Source organism: Culex pipiens, chromosome 2, assembly GCF_016801865.2.
Source record: "Culex pipiens pallens isolate TS chromosome 2, TS_CPP_V2, whole genome shotgun sequence".
NCBI lineage: Eukaryota > Metazoa > Arthropoda > Insecta > Diptera > Culicidae > Culex > Culex pipiens.
The window spans coordinates 138,731,110-138,754,553 of record NC_068938.1 but is presented as its reverse complement, the minus strand read 5'-3'; the positions used below and the strand labels follow the sequence as shown (position 1 = coordinate 138,754,553).

The window sequence follows — 23,444 nt, the reverse complement described above, 5'->3', positions numbered from 1 at the left end:
AAGAATTTTACCAACGGAAAAAAAAAGTTTTATTTTGCCCCCGACGGGATTCGAACCCAGGCACACACGCTCAAAATCACCCCAAAAAAACACGATTCCCTTTTGTTTGCATCAAAGCACACACAAAAGCAACACATTCAAATTCAAAGAGAGAAAAATATTCTCCCAATCTCACCCACCACAAAACAAACAGCACAAAAGTCCTTCCAGAACAGCCAAACTTTGTCAACGATCATACCATGTTGAAAACACCGGTTCTCGTCCGATCACCGAAGTTAAGCAACATCGGGCGCGATTAGTACTTAGATGGGTGACCGCTTGGGAACGTCGCGTGTCGTTGGCATTTTTGCTATTTTGCACCATGAAATCGAGATTGATTATCAATTTTCTTTGTCTATTTTACAATATTCAGTTGATAAAAAAGAATTTTACCAACGGAAAAAAAAGTTTTATTTTGCCCCCGACGGGATTCGAACCCAGGCACACACGCTCAAAATCACCCAAAAAAAACACGATTCCCTTTTGTTTGCATCAAAGCACACACAAAAGCAACACATTCAAATTCAAAGAGAGAAAAATATTCTCCCAATCTCACCCACCACAAAACAAACAGCACAAAAGTCCTTCCAGAACAGCCAAACTTTGTCAACGATCATACCATGTTGAAAACACCGGTTCTCGTCCGATCACCGAAGTTAAGCAACATCGGGCGCGATTAGTACTTAGATGGGTGACCGCTTGGGAACGTCGCGTGTCGTTGGCATTTTTGCTATTTTGCACCATGAAATCGAGATTGATTATCAATGTTCTATGTCTATTTTACAATATTCAGGCGATAAAAAAGAATTTTACCATCGGAAAAAAAACTTTTATTTTGCCTCCGACGGGATTCGAACCCAGGCACACACGCTCAAAATCACCCCCAAAAAACACAATTCCCTTTTGCTTGCATCAAAGCACACACAAAAGCAACATTCAAATTCAAAGAGAGAAAAATATTCTCCCATCTTCACCCACCACAAAACAAACAGCACAAAAGTCCTTCCAGAACAGCCAAACTTTGTCAACGATCATACCATGTTGAAAACACCGGTTCTCGTCCGATCACCGAAGTTAAGCAACATCGGGCGCGATTAGTACTTAGATGGGTGACCGCTTGGGAACGTCGCGTGTCGTTGGCTTTTTTGCTATTTTGCACCATGTAATCGGGATTGATTATCAATTTTCCATGTCTTTTTTATAATTTTAGGATGTTAAAAAAGAATTTTACCAACGGAAAAAAAACTTTTATTTTGCCCCCGACGGGATTCGAACCCAGGCACACACGCTCAAAATCACCCCAAAAAAACACGATTCCCTTTTGTTTGCATCAAAGCACTCACAAAAGCAACATTCAAATTCAAAGAGAGAAAAATATTCTCCCATCTTTACCCACCCCAAACAAACAGCACAAAAGTCCTTCCAGAACAGCCAAACTTTGTCAACGATCATACCATGTTGAAAACACCGGTTCTCGTCCGATCACCGAAGTTAAGCAACATCGGGCGCGATTAGTACTTAGATGGGTGACCGCTTGGGAACGTCGCGTGTCGTTGGCATTTTTGCTATTTTGCACCATGAAATCGCGATTGATTATCAATTTTCTTTGTCCATTTTACAATATTCAGCTGATAAAAAAGAATTTTACCAACGAAAAAAAAACTTTAATTTTGCCCACGACGGGATTCGAACCCAGGCACACACGCTCAAAATCACCCCAAAAAACACGATTCCCTTTTGTTTGCATCAAAGCACACACAAAAGCAACATTCAAATTCAAAGAGAGAACAATATTCTCCCAATCTCACCCACCACAAAACAAACAGCACAAAAGTCCTTCCAGAACAGCCAAACTTTGTCAACGATCATACCATGTTGAAAACACCGGTTCTCGTCCGATCACCGAAGTTAAGCAACATCGGGCGCGATTAGTACTTAGATGGGTGACCGCTTGGGAACGTCGCGTGTCGTTGGCATTTTTGCTATTTTGCACCATGAAATCGAGATTGATTATCAATTTTCTTTGTCTATTTTACAATATTCAGCTGATAAAAAAGAATTTAACCAACGAAAAAAAAAAAAACTTTTATTTTGCCCCCGACGGGATTCGAACCTAGGCACACACGCTCAAAATCACCCCAAAAAACACTATTCCCTTTTGTTTGCATCAAAGCACACACAAAAGCAACATTCAAATTCGAAGAGAGAAAAATATTCTCCCATCTTCACCCACCCACCACAAAACAAACAGTACAAAAGTCCTTCCAGAACAGCCAAACTTTGTCAACGATCATACCATGTTGAAAACACCGGTTCTCGTCCGATCACCGAAGTTAAGCAACATCGGGCGCGATTAGTACTTAGATGGGTGACCGCTTGGGAACGTCGCGTGTCGTTGGCATTTTTGCTATTTTGCACCATGAAATCGCGATTGATTATCAATTTTCTATGTCTATTTTACAATATTCAGGCGATAAAAAAGAATTTTACCAGCGGAAAAAAAACTTTTATTTTGCCTCCGACGGGATTCGAACCCAGGCACACACGCTCAAAATCACCCCAAAAAACACGATTCCCTTTTGTTTGCATCAAAGCACACACAAAAGCAACATTCAAATTCAAAGAGAGAAAAATATTCTCCCATCTTCACCCACCCACCACAAAACAAACAGTACAAAAGTCCTTCCAGAACAGCCAAACTTTGTCAACGATCATACCATGTTGAAAACACCGGTTCTCGTCCGATCACCGAAGTTAAGCAACATCGGGCGCGATTAGTACTTAGATGGGTGACCGCTTGGGAACGTCGCGTGTCGTTGGCTTTTTTGCTATTTTGCACCATGTAATCGGGATTGATTATCAATTTTCCATGTCTTTTTTATAATTTTAGGATGTTAAAAAAGAATTTTACCAACGAAAAAAAAAACTTTTATTTTGCCCCCGACGGGATTCGAACCCAGGCACACACGCTCAAAATCACCCCAAAAAAACACGATTCCCTTTTGTTTGCATCAAAGCACTCACAAAAGCAACATTCAAATTCAAAGAGAGAAAAATATTCTCCCATCTTTACCCACCCCAAACAAACAGCACAAAAGTCCTTCCAGAACAGCCAAACTTTGTCAACGATCATACCATGTTGAAAACACCGGTTCTCGTCCGATCACCGAAGTTAAGCAACATCGGGCGCGATTAGTACTTAGATGGGTGACCGCTTGGGAACGTCGCGTGTCGTTGGCATTTTTGCTATTTTGCACCATGAAATCGAGATTGATTATCAATGTTCTATGTCTATTTTACAATATTCAGGCGATAAAAAAGAATTTTACCATCGGAAAAAAAACTTTTATTTTGCCTCCGACGGGATTCGAACCCAGGCACACACGCTCAAAATCACCCCCAAAAAACACAATTCCCTTTTGCTTGCATCAAAGCACACACAAAAGCAACATTCAAATTCAAAGAGAGAAAAATATTCTCCCATCTTCACCCACCACAAAACAAACAGCACAAAAGTCCTTCCAGAACAGCCAAACTTTGTCAACGATCATACCATGTTGAAAACACCGGTTCTCGTCCGATCACCGAAGTTAAGCAACATCGGGCGCGATTAGTACTTAGATGGGTGACCGCTTGGGAACGTCGCGTGTCGTTGGCTTTTTTGCTATTTTGCACCATGTAATCGGGATTGATTATCAATTTTCCATGTCTTTTTTATAATTTTAGGATGTTAAAAAAGAATTTTACCAACGGAAAAAAACTTTTATTTTGCCCCCGAAGGGATTCGAACCCAGGCACACACGCTCAAAATCACCCCAAAAAAACACGATTCCCTTTTGCTTGCATCAAAGCACACACAAAAGCAACATTCAAATTCAAAGAGAGAAAAATATTCTCCCATCTTCACCCACCACAAAACAAACAGCACAAAAGTCCTTCCAGAACAGCCAAACTTTTTCAACGATCATACCATGTTGAAAACACCGGTTCTCGTCCGATCACCGAAGTTAAGCAACATCGGGCGCGATTAGTACTTAGATGGGTGACCGCTTGGGAACGTCGCGTGTCGTTGGCATTTTTGCTATTTTGCACCATGAAATCGAGATTGATTATCAATTTTCTTTGTCTATTTTACAATATTCAGTTGATAAAAAAGAATTTTACCAACGGAAAAAAAAGTTTTATTTTGCCCCCGACGGGATTCGAACCCAGGCACACACGCTCAAAATCACCCAAAAAAAACACGATTCCTTTTTGTTTGCATCAAAGCACACACAAAAGCAACACATTCAAATTCAAAGAGAGAAAAATATTCTCCCAATCTCACCCACCACAAAACAAACAGCACAAAAGTCCTTCCAGAACTGCCAAACTTTGTCAACGATCATACCATGTTGAAAACACCGGTTCTCGTCCGATCACCGAAGTTAAGCAACATCGGGCGCGATTAGTACTTAGATGGGTGACCGCTTGGGAACGTCGCGTGTCGTTGGCATTTTTGCTATTTTGCACCATGAAATCGAGATTGATTATCAATGTTCTATGTCTATTTTACAATATTCAGGCGATAAAAAAGAATTTTACCATCGGAAAAAAAACTTTTATTTTGCCTCCGACGGGATTCGAACCCAGGCACACACGCTCAAAATCACCCCAAAAAACACAATTCCCTTTTGCTTGCATCAAAGCACACACAAAAGCAACATTCAAATTCAAAGAGAGAAAAATATTCTCCCATCTTCACCCACCACAAAACAAACAGCACAAAAGTCCTTCCAGAACAGCCAAACTTTTTCAACGATCATACCATGTTGAAAACACCGGTTCTCGTCCGATCACCGAAGTTAAGCAACATCGGGCGCGATTAGTACTTAGATGGGTGACCGCTTGGGAACGTCGCGTGTCGTTGGCTTTTTTGCTATTTTGCACCATGTAATCGGGATTGATTATCAATTTTCCATGTCTTTTTTATAATTTTAGGATGTTAAAAAAGAATTTTACCAACGGAAAAAAACTTTTATTTTGCCCCCGAAGGGATTCGAACCCAGGCACACACGCTCAAAATCACCCCAAAAAAACACGATTCCCTTTTGTTTGCATCAAAGCACTCACAAAAGCAACATTCAAATTCAAAGAGAGAAAAATATTCTCCCATCTTTACCCACCCCAAACAAACAGCACAAAAGTCCTTCCAGAACAGCCAAACTTTGTCAACGATCATACCATGTTGAAAACACCGGTTCTCGTCCGATCACCGAAGTTAAGCAACATCGGGCGCGATTAGTACTTAGATGGGTGACCGCTTGGGAACGTCGCGTGTCGTTGGCATTTTTGCTATTTTGCACCATGAAATCGAGATTGATTATCAATTTTCTTTGTCCATTTTACAATATTCAGCTGATAAAAAAGAATTTTACCAACGGAAAAAAAACTTTTATTTTGCCTCCGACGGGATTCGAACCCAGGCACACACGCTCAAAATCACCCCCAAAAAACACAATTCCCTTTTGCTTGCATCAAAGCACACACAAAAGCAACATTTCGAATTCAAAGAGAGAAAAATATTCTCCCATCTTCACCCACCACAAAACAAACCGCACAAAAGTCCTTCCAGAACAGCCAAACTTTGTCAACGATCATACCATGTTGAAAACACCGGTTCTCGTCCGATCACCGAAGTTAAGCAACATCGGGCGCGATTAGTACTTAGATGGGTGACCGCTTGGGAACGTCGCGTGTCGTTGGCATTTTTGCTATTTTGCACCATGAAATCGCGATTGATTATCAATTTTCTTTGTCCATTTTACAATATTCAGCTGATAAAAAAGAATTTTACCAACGAAAAAAAAAACTTTTATTTTGCCCCCGACGGGATTCGAACCCAGGCACACACGCTCAAAATCACCCCAAAAAAACACGATTCCCTTTTGTTTGCATCAAAGCACACACAAAAGCAACATTCAAATTCAAAGAGAGAACAATATTCTCCCAATCTCACCCACCACAAAACAAACAGCACAAAAGTCCTTCCAGAACAGCCAAACTTTGTCAACGATCATACCATGTTGAAAACACCGGTTCTCGTCCGATCACCGAAGTTAAGCAACATCGGGCGCGATTAGTACTTAGATGGGTGACCGCTTGGGAACGTCGCGTGTCGTTGGCATTTTTGCTATTTTGCACCATGAAATCGAGATTGATTATCAATTTTCTTTGTCCATTTTACAATATTCAGCTGATAAAAAAGAATTTTACCAACGGAAAAAAAACTTTTATTTTGCCTCCGACGGGATTCGAACCCAGGCACACACGCTCAAAATCACCCCCAAAAAACACAATTCCCTTTTGCTTGCATCAAAGCACACACAAAAGCAACATTCAAATTCAAAGAGAGAAAAATATTCTCCCATCTTCACCCACCACAAAACAAACAGCACAAAAGTCCTTCCAGAACAGCCAAACTTTGTCAACGATCATACCATGTTGAAAACACCGGTTCTCGTCCGATCACCGAAGTTAAGCAACATCGGGCGCGATTAGTACTTAGATGGGTGACCGCTTGGGAACGTCGCGTGTCGTTGGCATTTTTGCTATTTTGCACCATGAAATCGGGATTGATTATCAATGTTCTATGTCTATTTTACAATATTCAGGCGATAAAAAAGAATTTTACCATCGGAAAAAAAACTTTTATTTTGCCTCCGACGGGATTCGAACCCAGGCACACACGCTCAAAATCACCCCCAAAAAACACAATTCCCTTTTGCTTGCATCAAAGCACACACAAAAGCAACATTCAAATTCAAAGAGAGAAAAATATTCTCCCATCTTCACCCACCACAAAACAAACAGCACAAAAGTCCTTCCAGAACAGCCAAACTTTGTCAACGATCATACCATGTTGAAAACACCGGTTCTCGTCCGATCACCGAAGTTAAGCAACATCGGGCGCGATTAGTACTTAGATGGGTGACCGCTTGGGAACGTCGCGTGTCGTTGGCTTTTTTGCTATTTTGCACCATGTAATCGGGATTGATTATCAATTTTCCATGTCTTTTTTATAATTTTAGGATGTTAAAAAAGAATTTTACCAACGGAAAAAAACTTTTATTTTGCCCCCGAAGGGATTCGAACCCAGGCACACACGCTCAAAATCACCCCAAAAAAACACGATTCCCTTTTGTTTGCATCAAAGCACTCACAAAAGCAACATTCAAATTCAAAGAGAGAAAAATATTCTCCCATCTTTACCCACCCCAAACAAACAGCACAAAAGTCCTTCCAGAACAGCCAAACTTTGTCAACGATCATACCATGTTGAAAACACCGGTTCTCGTCCGATCACCGAAGTTAAGCAACATCGGGCGCGATTAGTACTTAGATGGGTGACCGCTTGGGAACGTCGCGTGTCGTTGGCATTTTTGCTATTTTGCACCATGAAATCGAGATTGATTATCAATGTTCTATGTCTATTTTACAATATTCAGGCGATAAAAAAGAATTTTACCATCGGAAAAAAAACTTTTATTTTGCCTCCGACGGGATTCGAACCCAGGCACACACGCTCAAAATCACCCCCAAAAAACACAATTCCCTTTTGCTTGCATCAAAGCACACACAAAAGCAACATTCAAATTCAAAGAGAGAAAAATATTCTCCCATCTTCACCCACCACAAAACAAACAGCACAAAAGTCCTTCCAGAACAGCCAAACTTTGTCAACGATCATACCATGTTGAAAACACCGGTTCTCGTCCGATCACCGAAGTTAAGCAACATCGGGCGCGATTAGTACTTAGATGGGTGACCGCTTGGGAACGTCGCGTGTCGTTGGCTTTTTTGCTATTTTGCACCATGTAATCGGGATTGATTATCAATTTTCCATGTCTTTTTTATAATTTTAGGATGTTAAAAAAGAATTTTACCAACGGAAAAAAACTTTTATTTTGCCCCCGAAGGGATTCGAACCCAGGCACACACGCTCAAAATCACCCCAAAAAAACACGATTCCCTTTTGCTTGCATCAAAGCACACACAAAAGCAACATTCAAATTCAAAGAGAGAAAAATATTCTCCCATCTTCACCCACCACAAAACAAACAGCACAAAAGTCCTTCCAGAACAGCCAAACTTTTTCAACGATCATACCATGTTGAAAACACCGGTTCTCGTCCGATCACCGAAGTTAAGCAACATCGGGCGCGATTAGTACTTAGATGGGTGACCGCTTGGGAACGTCGCGTGTCGTTGGCATTTTTGCTATTTTGCACCATGAAATCGAGATTGATTATCAATTTTCTTTGTCTATTTTACAATATTCAGGCGATAAAAAAGAATTTTACCAACGGAAAAAAAAGTTTTATTTTGCCCCCGACGGGATTCGAACCCAGGCACACACGCTCAAAATCACCCAAAAAAAACACGATTCCCTTTTGTTTGCATCAAAGCACACACAAAAGCAACACATTCAAATTCAAAGAGAGAAAAATATTCTCCCAATCTCACCCACCACAAAACAAACAGCACAAAAGTCCTTCCAGAACAGCCAAACTTTGTCAACGATCATACCATGTTGAAAACACCGGTTCTCGTCCGATCACCGAAGTTAAGCAACATCGGGCGCGATTAGTACTTAGATGGGTGACCGCTTGGGAACGTCGCGTGTCGTTGGCATTTTTGCTATTTTGCACCATGAAATCGAGATTGATTATCAATTTTCTTTGTCTATTTTACAATATTCAGGCGATAAAAAAGAATTTTACCAACGGAAAAAAAAGTTTTATTTTGCCCCCGACGGGATTCGAACCCAGGCACACACGCTCAAAATCACCCAAAAAAAACACGATTCCCTTTTGTTTGCATCAAAGCACACACAAAAGCAACACATTCAAATTCAAAGAGAGAAAAATATTCTCCCAATCTCACCCACCACAAAACAAACAGCACAAAAGTCCTTCCAGAACAGCCAAACTTTGTCAACGATCATACCATGTTGAAAACACCGGTTCTCGTCCGATCACCGAAGTTAAGCAACATCGGGCGCGATTAGTACTTAGATGGGTGACCGCTTGGGAACGTCGCGTGTCGTTGGCATTTTTGCTATTTTGCACCATGAAATCGCGATTGATTATCAATTTCCGTTGTCTATTTTACAATATTCAGTTGATAAAAAAGAATTTTACCAACGGAAAAAAAAGTTTTATTTTGCCCCCGACGGGATTCGAACCCAGGCACACACGCTCAAAATCACCCCAAAAAAACACGATTCCTTTTTGTTTGCATCAAAGCACACACAAAAGCAACACATTCAAATTCAAAGAGAGAAAAATATTCTCCCAATCTCACCCACCACAAAACAAACAGCACAAAAGTCCTTCCAGAACAGCCAAACTTTGTCAACGATCATACCATGTTGAAAACACCGGTTCTCGTCCGATCACCGAAGTTAAGCAACATCGGGCGCGATTAGTACTTAGATGGGTGACCGCTTGGGAACGTCGCGTGTCGTTGGCATTTTTGCTATTTTGCACCATGAAATCGAGATTGATTATCAATTTTCTTTGTCTATTTTACAATATTCAGCTGATAAAAAAGAATTTTACCAACGGAAAAAAAAACTTTTATTTTGCCCACGACGGGATTCGAACCCAGGCACACACGCTCAAAATCACCCAAAAAAAACACGATTCCTTTTTGTTTGCATCAAAGCACACACAAAAGCAACACATTCAAATTCAAAGAGAGAAAAATATTCTCCCAATCTCACCCACCACAAAACAAACAGCACAAAAGTCCTTCCAGAACAGCCAAACTTTGTCAACGATCATACCATGTTGAAAACACCGGTTCTCGTCCGATCACCGAAGTTAAGCAACATCGGGCGCGATTAGTACTTAGATGGGTGACCGCTTGGGAACGTCGCGTGTCGTTGGCATTTTTGCTATTTTGCACCATGAAATCGAGATTGATTATCAATTTTCTTTGTCTATTTTACAATATTCAGCTGATAAAAAAGAATTTTACCAACGGAAAAAAAAACTTTTATTTTGCCCACGACGGGATTCGAACCCAGGCACACACGCTCAAAATCACCCAAAAAAAACACGATTCCTTTTTGTTTGCATCAAAGCACACACAAAAGCAACACATTCAAATTCAAAGAGAGAAAAATATTCTCCCAATCTCACCCACCACAAAACAAACAGCACAAAAGTCCTTCCAGAACAGCCAAACTTTGTCAACGATCATACCATGTTGAAAACACCGGTTCTCGTCCGATCACCGAAGTTAAGCAACATCGGGCGCGATTAGTACTTAGATGGGTGACCGCTTGGGAACGTCGCGTGTCGTTGGCATTTTTGCTATTTTGCACCATGAAATCGCGATTGATTATCAATTTCCGTTGTCTATTTTACAATATTCAGTTGATAAAAAAGAATTTTACCAACGGAAAAAAAAGTTTTATTTTGCCCCCGACGGGATTCGAACCCAGGCACACACGCTCAAAATCACCCCAAAAAAACACGATTCCTTTTTGTTTGCATCAAAGCACACACAAAAGCAACACATTCAAATTCAAAGAGAGAAAAATATTCTCCCAATCTCACCCACCACAAAACAAACAGCACAAAAGTCCTTCCAGAACAGCCAAACTTTGTCAACGATCATACCATGTTGAAAACACCGGTTCTCGTCCGATCACCGAAGTTAAGCAACATCGGGCGCGATTAGTACTTAGATGGGTGACCGCTTGGGAACGTCGCGTGTCGTTGGCATTTTTGCTATTTTGCACCATGAAATCGAGATTGATTATCAATTTTCTTTGTCTATTTTACAATATTCAGGCGATAAAAAAGAATTTTACCAACGGAAAAAAAAGTTTTATTTTGCCCCCGACGGGATTCGAACCCAGGCACACACGCTCAAAATCACCCAAAAAAAACACGATTCCCTTTTGTTTGCATCAAAGCACACACAAAAGCAACACATTCAAATTCAAAGAGAGAAAAATATTCTCCCAATCTCACCCACCACAAAACAAACAGCACAAAAGTCCTTCCAGAACAGCCAAACTTTGTCAACGATCATACCATGTTGAAAACACCGGTTCTCGTCCGATCACCGAAGTTAAGCAACATCGGGCGCGATTAGTACTTAGATGGGTGACCGCTTGGGAACGTCGCGTGTCGTTGGCATTTTTGCTATTTTGCACCATGAAATCGCGATTGATTATCAATTTCCGTTGTCTATTTTACAATATTCAGTTGATAAAAAAGAATTTTACCAACGGAAAAAAAAGTTTTATTTTGCCCCCGACGGGATTCGAACCCAGGCACACACGCTCAAAATCACCCAAAAAAAACACGATTCCCTTTTGTTTGCATCAAAGCACACACAAAAGCAACACATTCAAATTCAAAGAGAGAAAAATATTCTCCCAATCTCACCCACCACAAAACAAACAGCACAAAAGTCCTTCCAGAACTGCCAAACTTTGTCAACGATCATACCATGTTGAAAACACCGGTTCTCGTCCGATCACCGAAGTTAAGCAACATCGGGCGCGATTAGTACTTAGATGGGTGACCGCTTGGGAACGTCGCGTGTCGTTGGCATTTTTGCTATTTTGCACCATGAAATCGAGATTGATTATCAATTTTCTTTGTCTATTTTACAATATTCAGTTGATAAAAAAGAATTTTACCAACGGAAAAAAAAGTTTTATTTTGCCCCCGACGGGATTCGAACCCAGGCACACACGCTCAAAATCACCCAAAAAAAACACGATTCCTTTTTGTTTGCATCAAAGCACACACAAAAGCAACACATTCAAATTCAAAGAGAGAAAAATATTCTCCCAATCTCACCCACCACAAAACAAACAGCACAAAAGTCCTTCCAGAACAGCCAAACTTTGTCAACGATCATACCATGTTGAAAACACCGGTTCTCGTCCGATCACCGAAGTTAAGCAACATCGGGCGCGATTAGTACTTAGATGGGTGACCGCTTGGGAACGTCGCGTGTCGTTGGCATTTTTGCTATTTTGCACCATGAAATCGCGATTGATTATCAATTTCCGTTGTCTATTTTACAATATTCAGTTGATAAAAAAGAATTTTACCAACGGAAAAAAAAGTTTTATTTTGCCCCCGACGGGATTCGAACCCAGGCACACACGCTCAAAATCACCCAAAAAAAACACGATTCCCTTTTGTTTGCATCAAAGCACACACAAAAGCAACACATTCAAATTCAAAGAGAGAAAAATATTCTCCCAATCTCACCCACCACAAAACAAACAGCACAAAAGTCCTTCCAGAACAGCCAAACTTTGTCAACGATCATACCATGTTGAAAACACCGGTTCTCGTCCGATCACCGAAGTTAAGCAACATCGGGCGCGATTAGTACTTAGATGGGTGACCGCTTGGGAACGTCGCGTGTCGTTGGCATTTTTGCTATTTTGCACCATGAAATCGAGATTGATTATCAATTTTCTTTGTCTATTTTACAATATTCAGTTGATAAAAAAGAATTTTACCAACGGAAAAAAAAGTTTTATTTTGCAGCCGACGGGATTCGAACCCAGGCACACACGCTCAAAATCACCCAAAAAAAACACGATTCCTTTTTGTTTGCATCAAAGCACACACAAAAGCAACACATTCAAATTCAAAGAGAGAAAAATATTCTCCCAATCTCACCCACCACAAAACAAACAGCACAAAAGTCCTTCCAGAACTGCCAAACTTTGTCAACGATCATACCATGTTGAAAACACCGGTTCTCGTCCGATCACCGAAGTTAAGCAACATCGGGCGCGATTAGTACTTAGATGGGTGACCGCTTGGGAACGTCGCGTGTCGTTGGCATTTTTGCTATTTTGCACCATGAAATCGAGATTGATTATCAATGTTCTATGTCTATTTTACAATATTCAGGCGATAAAAAAGAATTTTACCAGCGGAAAAAAAACTTTTATTTTGCCTCCGACGGGATTCGAACCCAGGCACACACGCTCAAAATCACCCCAAAAAACACGATTCCTTTTTGTTTGCATCAAAGCACACACAAAAGCAACATTCAAATTCAAAGAGAGAAAAATATTCTCCCATCTTCACCCACCACAAAACAAACAGCACAAAAGTCCTTCCAGAACAGCCAAACTTTTTCAACGATCATACCATGTTGAAAACACCGGTTCTCGTCCGATCACCGAAGTTAAGCAACATCGGGCGCGATTAGTACTTAGATGGGTGACCGCTTGGGAACGTCGCGTGTCGTTGGCATTTTTGCTATTTTGCACCATGAAATCGCGATTGATTATCAATTTTCTTTGTCCATTTTACAATATTCAGCTGATAAAAAAGAATTTTACCAACGAAAAAAAAAACTTTTATTTTGCCCCCGACGGGATTCGAACCCAGGCACACACGCTCAAAATCACCCCAAAAAAACACGATTCCCTTTTGTTTGCATCAAAGCACACACAAAAGCAACATTCAAATTCAAAGAGAGAAAAATATTCTCCCATCTTTACCCACCCCAAACAAACAGCACAAAAGTCCTTCCAGAACAGCCAAACTTTGTCAACGATCATACCATGTTGAAAACACCGGTTCTCGTCCGATCACCGAAGTTAAGCAACATCGGGCGCGATTAGTACTTAGATGGGTGACCGCTTGGGAACGTCGCGTGTCGTTGGCATTTTTGCTATTTTGCACCATGAAATCGCGATTGATTATCAATTTTCTTTGTCCATTTTACAATATTCAGCTGATAAAAAAGAATTTTACCAACGAAAAAAAAAACTTTTATTTTGCCCCCGACGGGATTCGAACCCAGGCACACACGCTCAAAATCACCCCAAAAAAACACGATTCCCTTTTGTTTGCATCAAAGCACACACAAAAGCAACATTCAAATTCAAAGAGAGAACAATATTCTCCCAATCTCACCCACCCAAACAAACAGCACAAAAGTCCTTCCAGAACAGCCAAACTTTGTCAACGATCATACCATGTTGAAAACACCGGTTCTCGTCCGATCACCGAAGTTAAGCAACATCGGGCGCGATTAGTACTTAGATGGGTGACCGCTTGGGAACGTCGCGTGTCGTTGGCATTTTTGCTATTTTGCACCATGAAATCGGGATTGATTATCAATGTTCTATGTCTATTTTACAATATTCAGGCGATAAAAAAGAATTTTACCATCGGAAAAAAAACTTTTATTTTGCCTCCGACGGGATTCGAACCCAGGCACACACGCTCAAAATCACCCCCAAAAAACACAATTCCCTTTTGCTTGCATCAAAGCACACACAAAAGCAACATTCAAATTCAAAGAGAGAAAAATATTCTCCCATCTTCACCCACCACAAAACAAACAGCACAAAAGTCCTTCCAGAACAGCCAAACTTTGTCAACGATCATACCATGTTGAAAACACCGGTTCTCGTCCGATCACCGAAGTTAAGCAACATCGGGCGCGATTAGTACTTAGATGGGTGACCGCTTGGGAACGTCGCGTGTCGTTGGCTTTTTTGCTATTTTGCACCATGTAATCGGGATTGATTATCAATTTTCCATGTCTTTTTTATAATTTTAGGATGTTAAAAAAGAATTTTACCAACGGAAAAAAACTTTTATTTTGCCCCCGAAGGGATTCGAACCCAGGCACACACGCTCAAAATCACCCCAAAAAAACACGATTCCCTTTTGTTTGCATCAAAGCACTCACAAAAGCAACATTCAAATTCAAAGAGAGAAAAATATTCTCCCATCTTTACCCACCCCAAACAAACAGCACAAAAGTCCTTCCAGAACAGCCAAACTTTGTCAACGATCATACCATGTTGAAAACACCGGTTCTCGTCCGATCACCGAAGTTAAGCAACATCGGGCGCGATTAGTACTTAGATGGGTGACCGCTTGGGAACGTCGCGTGTCGTTGGCATTTTTGCTATTTTGCACCATGAAATCGCGATTGATTATCAATTTTCTTTGTCCATTTTACAATATTCAGCTGATAAAAAAGAATTTTACCAACGAAAAAAAAAACTTTTATTTTGCCCCCGACGGGATTCGAACCCAGGCACACACGCTCAAAATCACCCCAAAAAAACACGATTCCCTTTTGTTTGCATCAAAGCACACACAAAAGCAACATTCAAATTCAAAGAGAGAACAATATTCTCCCAATCTCACCCACCCAAACAAACAGCACAAAAGTCCTTCCAGAACAGCCAAACTTTGTCAACGATCATACCATGTTGAAAACACCGGTTCTCGTCCGATCACCGAAGTTAAGCAACATCGGGCGCGATTAGTACTTAGATGGGTGACCGCTTGGGAACGTCGCGTGTCGTTGGCATTTTTGCTATTTTGCACCATGTAATCGGGATTGATTATCAATTTTCCATGTCTTTTTTATAATTTTAGGATGTTAAAAAAGAATTTTACCAACGGAAAAAAACTTTTATTTTGCCCCCGAAGGGATTCGAACCCAGGCACACACGCTCAAAATCACCCCAAAAAAACACGATTCCCTTTTGTTTGCATCAAAGCACTCACAAAAGCAACATTCAAATTCAAAGAGAGAAAAATATTCTCCCATCTTTACCCACCCCAAACAAACAGCACAAAAGTCCTTCCAGAACAGCCAAACTTTGTCAACGATCATACCATGTTGAAAACACCGGTTCTCGTCCGATCACCGAAGTTAAGCAACATCGGGCGCGATTAGTACTTAGATGGGTGACCGCTTGGGAACGTCGCATGTCGTTGGCATTTTTGCTATTTTGACCTTTGAAATCGTGATTGATTATCAATTTTCTAAGTCTATTTTACAATATTCAGCTGATAAAAAAGAATTTTACCAACGGAAAAAAAACTTTTATTTTGCCTCCGACGGGATTCGAACCCAGGCACACACGCTCAAAATCACCCCCAAAAAACACAATTCCCTTTTGCTTGCATCAAAGCACACACAAAAGCAACATTCAAATTCAAAGAGAGAAAAATATTCTCCCATCTTCACCCACCACAAAACAAACAGCACAAAAGTCCTTCCAGAACAGCCAAACTTTGTCAACGATCATACCATGTTGAAAACACCGGTTCTCGTCCGATCACCGAAGTTAAGCAACATCGGGCGCGATTAGTACTTAGATGGGTGACCGCTTGGGAACGTCGCGTGTCGTTGGCTTTTTTGCTATTTTGCACCATGTAATCGGGATTGATTATCAATTTTCCATGTCTTTTTTATAATTTTAGGATGTTAAAAAAGAATTTTACCAACGGAAAAAAACTTTTATTTTGCCCCCGAAGGGATTCGAACCCAGGCACACACGCTCAAAATCACCCCAAAAAAACACGATTCCCTTTTGTTTGCATCAAAGCACTCACAAAAGCAACATTCAAATTCAAAGAGAGAAAAATATTCTCCCATCTTTACCCACCCCAAACAAACAGCACAAAAGTCCTTCCAGAACAGCCAAACTTTGTCAACGATCATACCATGTTGAAAACACCGGTTCTCGTCCGATCACCGAAGTTAAGCAACATCGGGCGCGATTAGTACTTAGATGGGTGACCGCTTGGGAACGTCGCGTGTCGTTGGCATTTTTGCTATTTTGCACCATGAAATCGGGATTGATTATCAATTTTCTAAGTCTATTTTACAATATTCAGCTGATAAAAAAGAATTTTACCAACGGAAAAAAAACTTTTATTTTGCCTCCGACGGGATTCGAACCCAGGCACACACGCTCAAAATCACCCCAAAAAAACATTACTTAATCCACCTTTAGGTGGTTGGTGCCTTCCTCACATTTAGAACCTCAAAACCTCTCAAAACTACAGATTGTCAAGGCAAACAGATTGGCCAATGTTTGACAGGTCCAGACGCGCTGGACACCAACCGCCCTTTACGCCCAGCAAAACTGGCAGTGTTGCAAGCGCAAAACATACGTTGCCAGTGCCAATTTATTTTGCATCGACCAATCTGTCTCCCTTGACAATCTGTACTCAAAACTAGGGCAACTTTTGATAAAATTTTACAAAAAAGTCTGCAGATTTTTTTTCAATCAGAGTCTGTAAAAGCCAATTATGCCCTTACACAATATTACCCTTCATTTTTTCTAAACTGTCAAACAACAACAACAGAATCCACCTCCTTCAATTTCATCATCCGCCTTCGTCTTCTCCCAAGGTTACTGTAAGAAAGGTTGGGCTGAAAACGTGTTGGTTTAGTATTTGTAACCAAAAAAGTGTCAACATTTGCGATGCTTCAAGTGATGACGTCACAAAGTCCTCGTTTCTTATGGATAATATACGAATTTGAATGAAAATTTGAATAATTTTAAATTAAACGATGATTTTCGAGATAAACTCAAATAAAAGAATAAAAAGCAGGTACATACAGTTGTTGAAACCATTAAATGAGGTTTTATTTATTACAAAAATATATAAATTGATTTAATTTGGACTGCAATGAGAGTACAACTTCTTGTCCCGCTTTTAGACGTGCGCGAATTCGACCAGCCCGGAGCCGGGATCGACCGCGAGGTCGCCCCTCAGCGTCACCTTCGACGAGATGGTTTTGGTGGATGCTCTTCTTAGATTTGGATTTAACTTTGTCCTGCGGGATTCGGCTATGCGGATCTAAGCCCCAATTGCAGATGGACTTGCTCGTGATGCATGAAATCACGCCGCCGGCCTTGGCATCCTCGATGTAATCTTCCGGCACGACCTGGATCTACATAGCTTTGGCCTCCTGCATGCGACTGCCCATCCTTTCAACCTCTGTCGGGGTCGTGATGATGGCCGCGATCGTGTTGATGTTTTTGGTGGCCACTTTTCCGTCCAGCGTACGCCAATGGTGCTTCAACTCCGGCATCGACATGCCCAGCTCGCCGGCCACCTCGTCGAACGTTTCGTCCCGTTTGGCCAGAACGGGGTGGTCTGGGTGGGATCGGTTCCAGATGACTTCCCGGTCGTAGACCAGCTAGGTGAGCTGTATGCTAATGTTGGCGGGAAGAGGTTCCACTTCTTCGGGGCTGATGTATCCGGTTACCTGGGCTGGTCGGGTATTTTTGATCCACATTTTTCAAGAAGTAGGAAGAACGGGTCCTGCAGACATTGGTGGTTCGATTTTATTTCCCCGGTTTGGAGACACTTCCGCCGGGCGTAGTAAATGTCCTCGAAGCACTTCCAGTGGCGTTTGAGCTCGTCTACGGTTGTGTTCAACTGCGATGCGTGGTTGGTCCACTTCGTTTGCTTTGGCCAGCAAGCGGATCCACCTCCCAGTTGACTAGTGTTCTTTTCTGTCGCGGAGCATCATCATCATCATCGCTTCCAACCACCTCCTCCATGCCTTCTTTTACCTCATCCTCGTCATCGCTGCCAACCTCCTGCTTAATGGCCACCATCTCCACGTCCTCTAACTCGAACCCAACCCCCTTTTGACCCTTCACAAACACCGTCTGCGGCAAGTAACCACTTCCGCCGCCAACATCCTCCTCCTGCTGTGGTTCCAGCAACTTCATAACATGATGCGAGTAGCTCTCCCATCGTGCCGGACCAAACCCGGTCACCCGGTCAGGTTCCGGAACTCGTCGATAAAGTGAACCGTTTCGACGCAGTTGGTGCACGCCGTGCTAAGTGAGTCTTGCCCACGGTCTTGCCGCGTTACGTACACTCCGGTGCATTTGTGCACTCTAAGTTATCCCCGGTTTTGTCGCGGAATATGTCCAGTAGATTGGTTCGGTCCGAGTCGGAGAAGACGGTCAGGAACAGCCGAGAACGATGAGTAGATGAGGCTGTATTTGGAGGAAGGATTGACTTAAAATATGTTCTGATAAAATAATCATGCTGCAACTTACCTTCCATTACGATTATTGACTATTTTGCGATAATTTTAGTCAAGTTGGGGCAGAATATCGCTACCGATTCCTCAAAACCAACTCATTATCGCCCGTCTGCCACTGAACTCAAAAGAAAAACAAACTTTGTGACGTCACTGGGTTCGTCGTCAACTGTGCACGGAGATAAAAAAATTCGAAAAATGAATTTTCATGCGGAAACTGACGTTTTATTTTTTTCTCCGTGTTCGCACCAATACAGCCTTACAAAAACAGCCCAACCTGTCTTAGAGTAACCTTGGTCTTCTCCGGAGCAGATTCCCCCAGCAGCAGCGGACGATTGGTGCTTTCTGCGGAACTTTGTTGGCCAATGGCTTGGATCGGTGGTTACCGAGTTCCAGACGCACATTGGGAAAACGTTTCTGGTTATTTTGTGCGTGAACTTGCTGCTGATTGGGTTTTACTGGCGGAAAGTATCATGACCGATCGCTTCATCCGGCCGAGTGAGTATTGATTATTTTTTTGTTCGTAAATGAACAAGGTCAAGTGACTAATTACGACGTGATTCAACAGGTACCGCCAAGGAAATGGAAGAGCTAAAGTTGTCAGTGGCACGTCCTCAATTGCCGAAGGAGCACGGCCCGCGGATCTAAAAATGTTCAACAAGCTTAAGAAATTCATCGCCAAGCAGAAAGTAAAGTTCGGTACCACTGGACCGGGTCAACAGCTAAACTCGGAAACTCCAGCACCCTCGTCTAGTTTGAGCAAGTCCGGCAACAGTAGCAGCAAGGATGTGTGCGTTCCATCGAAGCGAAAGGAACTGTCCAGTGAGGCGAAAGCCGCTGCTAACGCTGCACTAGCCCGGATTGAAGGCCGGGACAAAAAGGAGTTAAACACTTCCCTGGCGGCCATCCAAGCGCTGGTGCGACGCGAACTTGAAGTCGAACGAAAAGTCAAAAAGGAACACGGGAACAGCCGCGACTGGGGACAGCACGAGCGGTTTGTCGGAAAATGAGCGCAAAGACTTGGCCGTGCAGGGAGTTCATTTCCGGTATCCGCGAGAAGGTACTGAAAATTACGAATAAAAAATAAGATGCTGAGAAAAAAAATCAACGAAAGTCTTGAAATAAAGTTGAAAATTCGAAAAACTGTTTTACTGTATGGCTTATCGGCGTATGACTAACGATAGGGTTATCAGATCTTCAATCTAATAGTCTCATTTGAAAGATCTTTCAATTATCCAACTAACGGTTGGTCGTACGATGGATCCGGACATCATTTTCATCAAAATATCAGAGATCTGGCCTCAAAAAAGTGTATTCACAACACTAAAGTGCTCATAACTTTTGATAGGGTTATCAGATCTTTGATGTTTTAGGCTCATTTGGAAGGTTTTTCAATTATCTAACTAATGATGGGTCGCATGCCAAACCCGGACACCGTTATCATCAAAATATTTGAGATCCGGCCTCCGAAAAGTGCATAAATAACACTTAAGTGCTAATAACTTTTGATATGATTATCAGATCTTCAATGTTTAAGGCTCATTAGAAAGATCTTTCAATTGTCCAACTAACCACGGGTTGCATAATTGACCCGGCCATCATTTTCATCGATATATTAGAGATTCGGCCTCTAAAATGTGTACAGATGACACTTAAATGGTCATAACTTTTGATAGGGATATCAGATCTTCAATCTTTTGGGCTTGTTGGAAAGGTCTTTTGATTACCTATCCAACGATGGGTAGCATGATAGATCCGGACAACTTTTTCATCAAAATATTTGAGATCCGGCCTCTGAAATGTGTACAAATGACACTGAAGTGCTCATAACTTTTGATAGGGTTATCAGATCTTCAATCTTTTGGGCTTGTTGGAAAGGTCTTTTGATTACCTATCCAACGATGGGTAGCATGATAGATCCGGACAACTTTTTCATCAAAATATTTGAGATCCGGCCTCTGAAATGTGTGCAAATGACACTTAAGTGCTCATAACATTTGATAGGGTTATCAGATCTTCAATGTTTTGGGCTCATTAGAAAGGTCTTTCAAATACTTTTCTAAAAATGTATGATCAGACGGGTTTTCTTACAAAAACCACCCTTTTTACAATCTTTCAAACTTTAGCCAGAATCGTTTTTTTAACATAACTTTTGAAATACTTAACAAAACTTCATAATAGTTAATATAGGTCTTGTGGGACCCTAAGACGGATCGAATGAGACCAGAACGGCCCAAATCGGTTCAGCCAGTCCGGAGATAATCGAGTGCATTTTTTTCGGTGCACGGACTTACAGACATACACACGCACAGACATTTGCTCAGAATTTGATTCTGAGTCGATAGGTATACGTGAAGGTAGGTCTACGAGGTCGAATTAAGAAGTTCATTTTTCGAGTGATTTTATAGCCTTTCCTCAGTAAGGTGAGGAAGGCAAAACACGATTCCCTTTTGTTTGCATCAAAGCACACACAAAAGCAACATTCAAATTCAAAGAGCGAAAAATATTCTCCCATCTTTACCCACCCCAAACAAACAGCAGAAAAGTAGATGTGTGACCGCTTGGGAACGTCGCGTGTCGTTGGCATTTTTGCTATTTTGCACCATGAAAACATGAAATCGCTATTGAATTTTCTTGTATAATAATGTTTTTCCAGTTCTAGCTTACCTATTAAGTTGTTTTCTGAAATTCTGTTTGGTTTCTTTTCGGCATAAATAATCGATGCAATTTTGGTGGATTCCACAAAAATGTGTCTGAACCTCTTTCTTTTATTTTCCTTCACTTTGCCGCCATCCGTCCTCAATCGATCTTAAAACTTCTAGGAATGCTGCTCTGGCAACGTCCTTCCGGAACTGGTTCTCTACAGACAGTTGGCCATCAGCGGGCCCAGATTCTCAAAGTCGATCTTTTCGGTAATGTGCTTGGTCTTGATGTTGCCCTCCTGTTGGGCCACCAGGATGTACTCGCCCTCCTCCTTCCAGCCGTTCTTTTTCACCCAGGCGTTGAGGACTTTGTCTAAAATGATTGTTCAAATTGAATTATTTGGTTTTTGAAAACAGTTCCATTTAACAAATTACCATCGACATCGCCGAGCAGCCGCACCAGGTACTGCTTCTCAATCGACTGGAACGTGATGCCGACGACGTGGCACACAAACTTCCGGATGGATTCGCTGAAGCCGGTGATCTTCTTGAAGAACTGCGGATTTTTCTGCACCCGGGACCAGAACAGCGTAAAGTCGCACTTCTCCAGGATGTCCGAGAGGTAGACGATCTCCTTGACCGAGTCGTCGTTCATCTGGGCCGGCAGCAGCAGACACTTGCACAGGACAAAGTCCGTGTGCGGGAAGTTGGTCAGCGACTTGAGCAGAATCGTGTACGTCACGTCCAGGTTCATCATCTGCGGGTTGAACTGGTACAGCTTCAGGCAGGCCAGGTTCGCCTCCAGGTCGTACTTGTTGTCCTTGGCCTGGTCCTCCACGTACGCTTCAATCACCTTCAAGTGTTCCGGATTGTACCTGGGTAGCGGGGGGAGAGATGACGCACACACACACGTAAACAAAAACGCAGAGGTTAGAATTGAACGCCGATATTCTTCTACCAACTCCCCAGCCCAAATTCTTACCGTTCGATGCTTTTGAGCATTTCCTGGATCGGCATCACCTTGCCGTCTTCCATCTTGACGTAATGGTCCATTTCCGGGGGCAGCAAGCGTTGAAAATTCGGCACAAAAAATTGTTCCGGAACGACCACGACGACCAAAACTGCAAGCAGTGAGAAAAGAAGGAGGTACGAAACGCGTTTGACAGTTCGAGCGTGAACTGTCACCCACAAGAATTCCGCAGTTTTGGGAGTGCGCAGTTTTTCTCCAAACTGCCGCCAGCGCCACTGGGCCCTAGTGGCGAGTAGCGGAACTAACCTCAACTAATTTTCCATCCAACAGAGGATTTGCAGCAGTGTGTGGCCGAATGGTTACGCTGTCCGCTTTGTAAGCGGATGATTCTGGGTTCCATTCCCATTTGCTCCAACCTTCCATCGGATGAAGAAGTAAAATGTCGGTCCCGGCCTTGGTTGTTAGGCCGTTAAGTCATTCCAGGTGTAGAAGTCGTCTCCATGCCATTAGTACAAACAACACACCAAACCAAGCCTACTCCGGTGGAATCGCTGGCGGCGGTTGGACTCGCAATCCAAAGGTCGTCAGTGTAGGGATTATGGGTTGCAGGATTGAATATGTAATAAATTATTAAATGAGTATTTATTATAACATTGATATAATTCATAAATAATAGTTAAGAGCGCAACAAAAAGTGCGCACCTTCATGAATATTGCCTTGTTAGCTGATTGCGGATGGAGTGCGAGAGCGCGCTAGCGAGCTGCGAGAGAGAACAACAAGCGAGAAAACAACGAGATGCGCGCGGCTGGCGAAAGAGAGAATGAAGATTGTCAAATCAGTTTTGTGGTTAATTTCTGTGGAATAAGACGTGTTGTTTGTTAATTGCAAAATATCTGTGTTTTTATTATAAAAGAAAGTC

At 42.0% G+C, this 23,444-nt stretch overlaps 2 protein-coding genes, 40 non-coding genes and 1 pseudogene across 42 annotated transcripts; 41 read left to right on the top strand and 2 right to left on the bottom strand.

Annotated features, from left to right (window-relative positions):
• Positions 1 to 224: 224 nt before the first annotated feature.
• Positions 225 to 343, top strand: LOC120429404 (5S ribosomal RNA). Its single transcript, XR_005607339.1, has one exon. It is a non-coding gene; the product is annotated as a 5S ribosomal RNA (ribosomal RNA).
• A 301-nt stretch (positions 344 to 644) lies between these two features.
• LOC120429405 (5S ribosomal RNA) lies at positions 645 to 763 on the top strand. The gene has a single exon (XR_005607340.1). It is a non-coding gene; the product is annotated as a 5S ribosomal RNA (ribosomal RNA).
• A 299-nt stretch (positions 764 to 1,062) lies between these two features.
• LOC120429438 (5S ribosomal RNA) lies at positions 1,063 to 1,181 on the top strand. Its single transcript, XR_005607373.1, has one exon. It is a non-coding gene; the product is annotated as a 5S ribosomal RNA (ribosomal RNA).
• Positions 1,182 to 1,479: 298 nt separating this feature from the next.
• LOC120429406 (5S ribosomal RNA) lies at positions 1,480 to 1,598 on the top strand. Its single transcript, XR_005607341.1, has one exon. It is a non-coding gene; the product is annotated as a 5S ribosomal RNA (ribosomal RNA).
• Positions 1,599 to 1,896: 298 nt separating this feature from the next.
• Positions 1,897 to 2,015, top strand: LOC120429407 (5S ribosomal RNA). The gene has a single exon (XR_005607342.1). It is a non-coding gene; the product is annotated as a 5S ribosomal RNA (ribosomal RNA).
• A 306-nt stretch (positions 2,016 to 2,321) lies between these two features.
• LOC120429408 (5S ribosomal RNA) lies at positions 2,322 to 2,440 on the top strand. The gene has a single exon (XR_005607343.1). It is a non-coding gene; the product is annotated as a 5S ribosomal RNA (ribosomal RNA).
• Positions 2,441 to 2,742: 302 nt separating this feature from the next.
• LOC120429452 (5S ribosomal RNA) lies at positions 2,743 to 2,861 on the top strand. The gene has a single exon (XR_005607386.1). It is a non-coding gene; the product is annotated as a 5S ribosomal RNA (ribosomal RNA).
• Positions 2,862 to 3,160: 299 nt separating this feature from the next.
• Positions 3,161 to 3,279, top strand: LOC120429409 (5S ribosomal RNA). The gene has a single exon (XR_005607344.1). It is a non-coding gene; the product is annotated as a 5S ribosomal RNA (ribosomal RNA).
• A 299-nt stretch (positions 3,280 to 3,578) lies between these two features.
• Positions 3,579 to 3,697, top strand: LOC120429464 (5S ribosomal RNA). Its single transcript, XR_005607398.1, has one exon. It is a non-coding gene; the product is annotated as a 5S ribosomal RNA (ribosomal RNA).
• A 298-nt stretch (positions 3,698 to 3,995) lies between these two features.
• LOC120429436 (5S ribosomal RNA) lies at positions 3,996 to 4,114 on the top strand. The gene has a single exon (XR_005607371.1). It is a non-coding gene; the product is annotated as a 5S ribosomal RNA (ribosomal RNA).
• Positions 4,115 to 4,415: 301 nt separating this feature from the next.
• On the top strand, positions 4,416 to 4,534 carry LOC120429411 (5S ribosomal RNA). Its single transcript, XR_005607346.1, has one exon. It is a non-coding gene; the product is annotated as a 5S ribosomal RNA (ribosomal RNA).
• A 298-nt stretch (positions 4,535 to 4,832) lies between these two features.
• LOC120429435 (5S ribosomal RNA) lies at positions 4,833 to 4,951 on the top strand. The gene has a single exon (XR_005607370.1). It is a non-coding gene; the product is annotated as a 5S ribosomal RNA (ribosomal RNA).
• Positions 4,952 to 5,248: 297 nt separating this feature from the next.
• On the top strand, positions 5,249 to 5,367 carry LOC120429412 (5S ribosomal RNA). Its single transcript, XR_005607347.1, has one exon. It is a non-coding gene; the product is annotated as a 5S ribosomal RNA (ribosomal RNA).
• A 300-nt stretch (positions 5,368 to 5,667) lies between these two features.
• Positions 5,668 to 5,786, top strand: LOC120429413 (5S ribosomal RNA). Its single transcript, XR_005607348.1, has one exon. It is a non-coding gene; the product is annotated as a 5S ribosomal RNA (ribosomal RNA).
• Positions 5,787 to 6,086: 300 nt separating this feature from the next.
• Positions 6,087 to 6,205, top strand: LOC120429414 (5S ribosomal RNA). The gene has a single exon (XR_005607349.1). It is a non-coding gene; the product is annotated as a 5S ribosomal RNA (ribosomal RNA).
• A 299-nt stretch (positions 6,206 to 6,504) lies between these two features.
• LOC120429415 (5S ribosomal RNA) lies at positions 6,505 to 6,623 on the top strand. The gene has a single exon (XR_005607350.1). It is a non-coding gene; the product is annotated as a 5S ribosomal RNA (ribosomal RNA).
• Positions 6,624 to 6,922: 299 nt separating this feature from the next.
• LOC120429476 (5S ribosomal RNA) lies at positions 6,923 to 7,041 on the top strand. The gene has a single exon (XR_005607409.1). It is a non-coding gene; the product is annotated as a 5S ribosomal RNA (ribosomal RNA).
• A 297-nt stretch (positions 7,042 to 7,338) lies between these two features.
• LOC120429416 (5S ribosomal RNA) lies at positions 7,339 to 7,457 on the top strand. The gene has a single exon (XR_005607351.1). It is a non-coding gene; the product is annotated as a 5S ribosomal RNA (ribosomal RNA).
• Positions 7,458 to 7,756: 299 nt separating this feature from the next.
• LOC120429328 (5S ribosomal RNA) lies at positions 7,757 to 7,875 on the top strand. Its single transcript, XR_005607268.1, has one exon. It is a non-coding gene; the product is annotated as a 5S ribosomal RNA (ribosomal RNA).
• Positions 7,876 to 8,173: 298 nt separating this feature from the next.
• LOC120429437 (5S ribosomal RNA) lies at positions 8,174 to 8,292 on the top strand. The gene has a single exon (XR_005607372.1). It is a non-coding gene; the product is annotated as a 5S ribosomal RNA (ribosomal RNA).
• A 301-nt stretch (positions 8,293 to 8,593) lies between these two features.
• On the top strand, positions 8,594 to 8,712 carry LOC120429417 (5S ribosomal RNA). Its single transcript, XR_005607352.1, has one exon. It is a non-coding gene; the product is annotated as a 5S ribosomal RNA (ribosomal RNA).
• Positions 8,713 to 9,013: 301 nt separating this feature from the next.
• Positions 9,014 to 9,132, top strand: LOC120429418 (5S ribosomal RNA). The gene has a single exon (XR_005607353.1). It is a non-coding gene; the product is annotated as a 5S ribosomal RNA (ribosomal RNA).
• Positions 9,133 to 9,433: 301 nt separating this feature from the next.
• LOC120429419 (5S ribosomal RNA) lies at positions 9,434 to 9,552 on the top strand. Its single transcript, XR_005607354.1, has one exon. It is a non-coding gene; the product is annotated as a 5S ribosomal RNA (ribosomal RNA).
• A 302-nt stretch (positions 9,553 to 9,854) lies between these two features.
• LOC120429420 (5S ribosomal RNA) lies at positions 9,855 to 9,973 on the top strand. Its single transcript, XR_005607355.1, has one exon. It is a non-coding gene; the product is annotated as a 5S ribosomal RNA (ribosomal RNA).
• A 302-nt stretch (positions 9,974 to 10,275) lies between these two features.
• Positions 10,276 to 10,394, top strand: LOC120429422 (5S ribosomal RNA). The gene has a single exon (XR_005607357.1). It is a non-coding gene; the product is annotated as a 5S ribosomal RNA (ribosomal RNA).
• A 301-nt stretch (positions 10,395 to 10,695) lies between these two features.
• LOC120429423 (5S ribosomal RNA) lies at positions 10,696 to 10,814 on the top strand. Its single transcript, XR_005607358.1, has one exon. It is a non-coding gene; the product is annotated as a 5S ribosomal RNA (ribosomal RNA).
• Positions 10,815 to 11,115: 301 nt separating this feature from the next.
• LOC120429424 (5S ribosomal RNA) lies at positions 11,116 to 11,234 on the top strand. Its single transcript, XR_005607359.1, has one exon. It is a non-coding gene; the product is annotated as a 5S ribosomal RNA (ribosomal RNA).
• Positions 11,235 to 11,535: 301 nt separating this feature from the next.
• Positions 11,536 to 11,654, top strand: LOC120429425 (5S ribosomal RNA). Its single transcript, XR_005607360.1, has one exon. It is a non-coding gene; the product is annotated as a 5S ribosomal RNA (ribosomal RNA).
• Positions 11,655 to 11,955: 301 nt separating this feature from the next.
• On the top strand, positions 11,956 to 12,074 carry LOC120429426 (5S ribosomal RNA). The gene has a single exon (XR_005607361.1). It is a non-coding gene; the product is annotated as a 5S ribosomal RNA (ribosomal RNA).
• A 301-nt stretch (positions 12,075 to 12,375) lies between these two features.
• LOC120429427 (5S ribosomal RNA) lies at positions 12,376 to 12,494 on the top strand. Its single transcript, XR_005607362.1, has one exon. It is a non-coding gene; the product is annotated as a 5S ribosomal RNA (ribosomal RNA).
• A 301-nt stretch (positions 12,495 to 12,795) lies between these two features.
• LOC120429428 (5S ribosomal RNA) lies at positions 12,796 to 12,914 on the top strand. Its single transcript, XR_005607363.1, has one exon. It is a non-coding gene; the product is annotated as a 5S ribosomal RNA (ribosomal RNA).
• A 298-nt stretch (positions 12,915 to 13,212) lies between these two features.
• LOC120429439 (5S ribosomal RNA) lies at positions 13,213 to 13,331 on the top strand. Its single transcript, XR_005607374.1, has one exon. It is a non-coding gene; the product is annotated as a 5S ribosomal RNA (ribosomal RNA).
• Positions 13,332 to 13,630: 299 nt separating this feature from the next.
• LOC120429429 (5S ribosomal RNA) lies at positions 13,631 to 13,749 on the top strand. Its single transcript, XR_005607364.1, has one exon. It is a non-coding gene; the product is annotated as a 5S ribosomal RNA (ribosomal RNA).
• A 298-nt stretch (positions 13,750 to 14,047) lies between these two features.
• LOC120429430 (5S ribosomal RNA) lies at positions 14,048 to 14,166 on the top strand. Its single transcript, XR_005607365.1, has one exon. It is a non-coding gene; the product is annotated as a 5S ribosomal RNA (ribosomal RNA).
• A 299-nt stretch (positions 14,167 to 14,465) lies between these two features.
• On the top strand, positions 14,466 to 14,584 carry LOC120429340 (5S ribosomal RNA). Its single transcript, XR_005607279.1, has one exon. It is a non-coding gene; the product is annotated as a 5S ribosomal RNA (ribosomal RNA).
• Positions 14,585 to 14,881: 297 nt separating this feature from the next.
• Positions 14,882 to 15,000, top strand: LOC120429431 (5S ribosomal RNA). The gene has a single exon (XR_005607366.1). It is a non-coding gene; the product is annotated as a 5S ribosomal RNA (ribosomal RNA).
• A 298-nt stretch (positions 15,001 to 15,298) lies between these two features.
• On the top strand, positions 15,299 to 15,417 carry LOC120429433 (5S ribosomal RNA). The gene has a single exon (XR_005607368.1). It is a non-coding gene; the product is annotated as a 5S ribosomal RNA (ribosomal RNA).
• A 297-nt stretch (positions 15,418 to 15,714) lies between these two features.
• Positions 15,715 to 15,833, top strand: LOC120429441 (5S ribosomal RNA). Its single transcript, XR_005607375.1, has one exon. It is a non-coding gene; the product is annotated as a 5S ribosomal RNA (ribosomal RNA).
• A 299-nt stretch (positions 15,834 to 16,132) lies between these two features.
• Positions 16,133 to 16,251, top strand: LOC120429352 (5S ribosomal RNA). The gene has a single exon (XR_005607290.1). It is a non-coding gene; the product is annotated as a 5S ribosomal RNA (ribosomal RNA).
• A 297-nt stretch (positions 16,252 to 16,548) lies between these two features.
• On the top strand, positions 16,549 to 16,667 carry LOC120429434 (5S ribosomal RNA). The gene has a single exon (XR_005607369.1). It is a non-coding gene; the product is annotated as a 5S ribosomal RNA (ribosomal RNA).
• Positions 16,668 to 17,493: 826 nt separating this feature from the next.
• Positions 17,494 to 18,935, bottom strand: LOC120429315 (uncharacterized; annotated as a pseudogene).
• A 268-nt stretch (positions 18,936 to 19,203) lies between these two features.
• On the top strand, positions 19,204 to 19,778 carry LOC120429318 (uncharacterized). The gene is made up of 2 exons (XM_039594539.2): positions 19,204 to 19,410; positions 19,481 to 19,778. The coding sequence occupies exons 1-2, from the start codon at positions 19,278 to 19,280 to the stop codon at positions 19,558 to 19,560; spliced, it is 213 nt and encodes a 70-aa protein (XP_039450473.1). The 5' UTR covers positions 19,204 to 19,277; the 3' UTR covers positions 19,561 to 19,778.
• Positions 19,779 to 21,645: 1,867 nt separating this feature from the next.
• Positions 21,646 to 22,705, bottom strand: LOC120429321 (eukaryotic translation initiation factor 3 subunit K). Its single transcript, XM_039594541.2, has 3 exons — positions 22,537 to 22,705; positions 21,990 to 22,429; positions 21,646 to 21,927 (listed from the first exon to the last, which is right to left on the bottom strand). Exons 1-3 carry the CDS (start codon positions 22,605 to 22,607, stop codon positions 21,773 to 21,775), a joined length of 666 nt encoding a protein of 221 aa, XP_039450475.1. The 5' UTR covers positions 22,608 to 22,705; the 3' UTR covers positions 21,646 to 21,772.
• Positions 22,706 to 23,444: the final 739 nt, after the last annotated feature.

Excerpts from the sequence above, each read along its gene's own strand:
- LOC120429318 (XM_039594539.2), top strand. The coding sequence starts at position 19,278 with ATGGCTTGGATCGGTGGTTACCGAGTTCCAGACGCACATTGGGAAAAC. Across the intron at positions 19,411-19,480 it reads CGATCGCTTCATCCGGCCGA|GTACCGCCAAGGAAATGGAA; the intron begins GTGAGTATTGAT and ends GTGATTCAACAG.
- LOC120429321 (XM_039594541.2), bottom strand. The coding sequence starts at position 22,607 with ATGGACCATTACGTCAAGATGGAAGACGGCAAGGTGATGCCGATCCAG. Across the intron at positions 22,430-22,536 it reads ATGCTCAAAAGCATCGAACG|GTACAATCCGGAACACTTGA; the intron begins GTAAGAATTTGG and ends CCCGCTACCCAG. Across the intron at positions 21,928-21,989 it reads GCTGCTCGGCGATGTCGATG|ACAAAGTCCTCAACGCCTGG; the intron begins GTAATTTGTTAA and ends CAATCATTTTAG.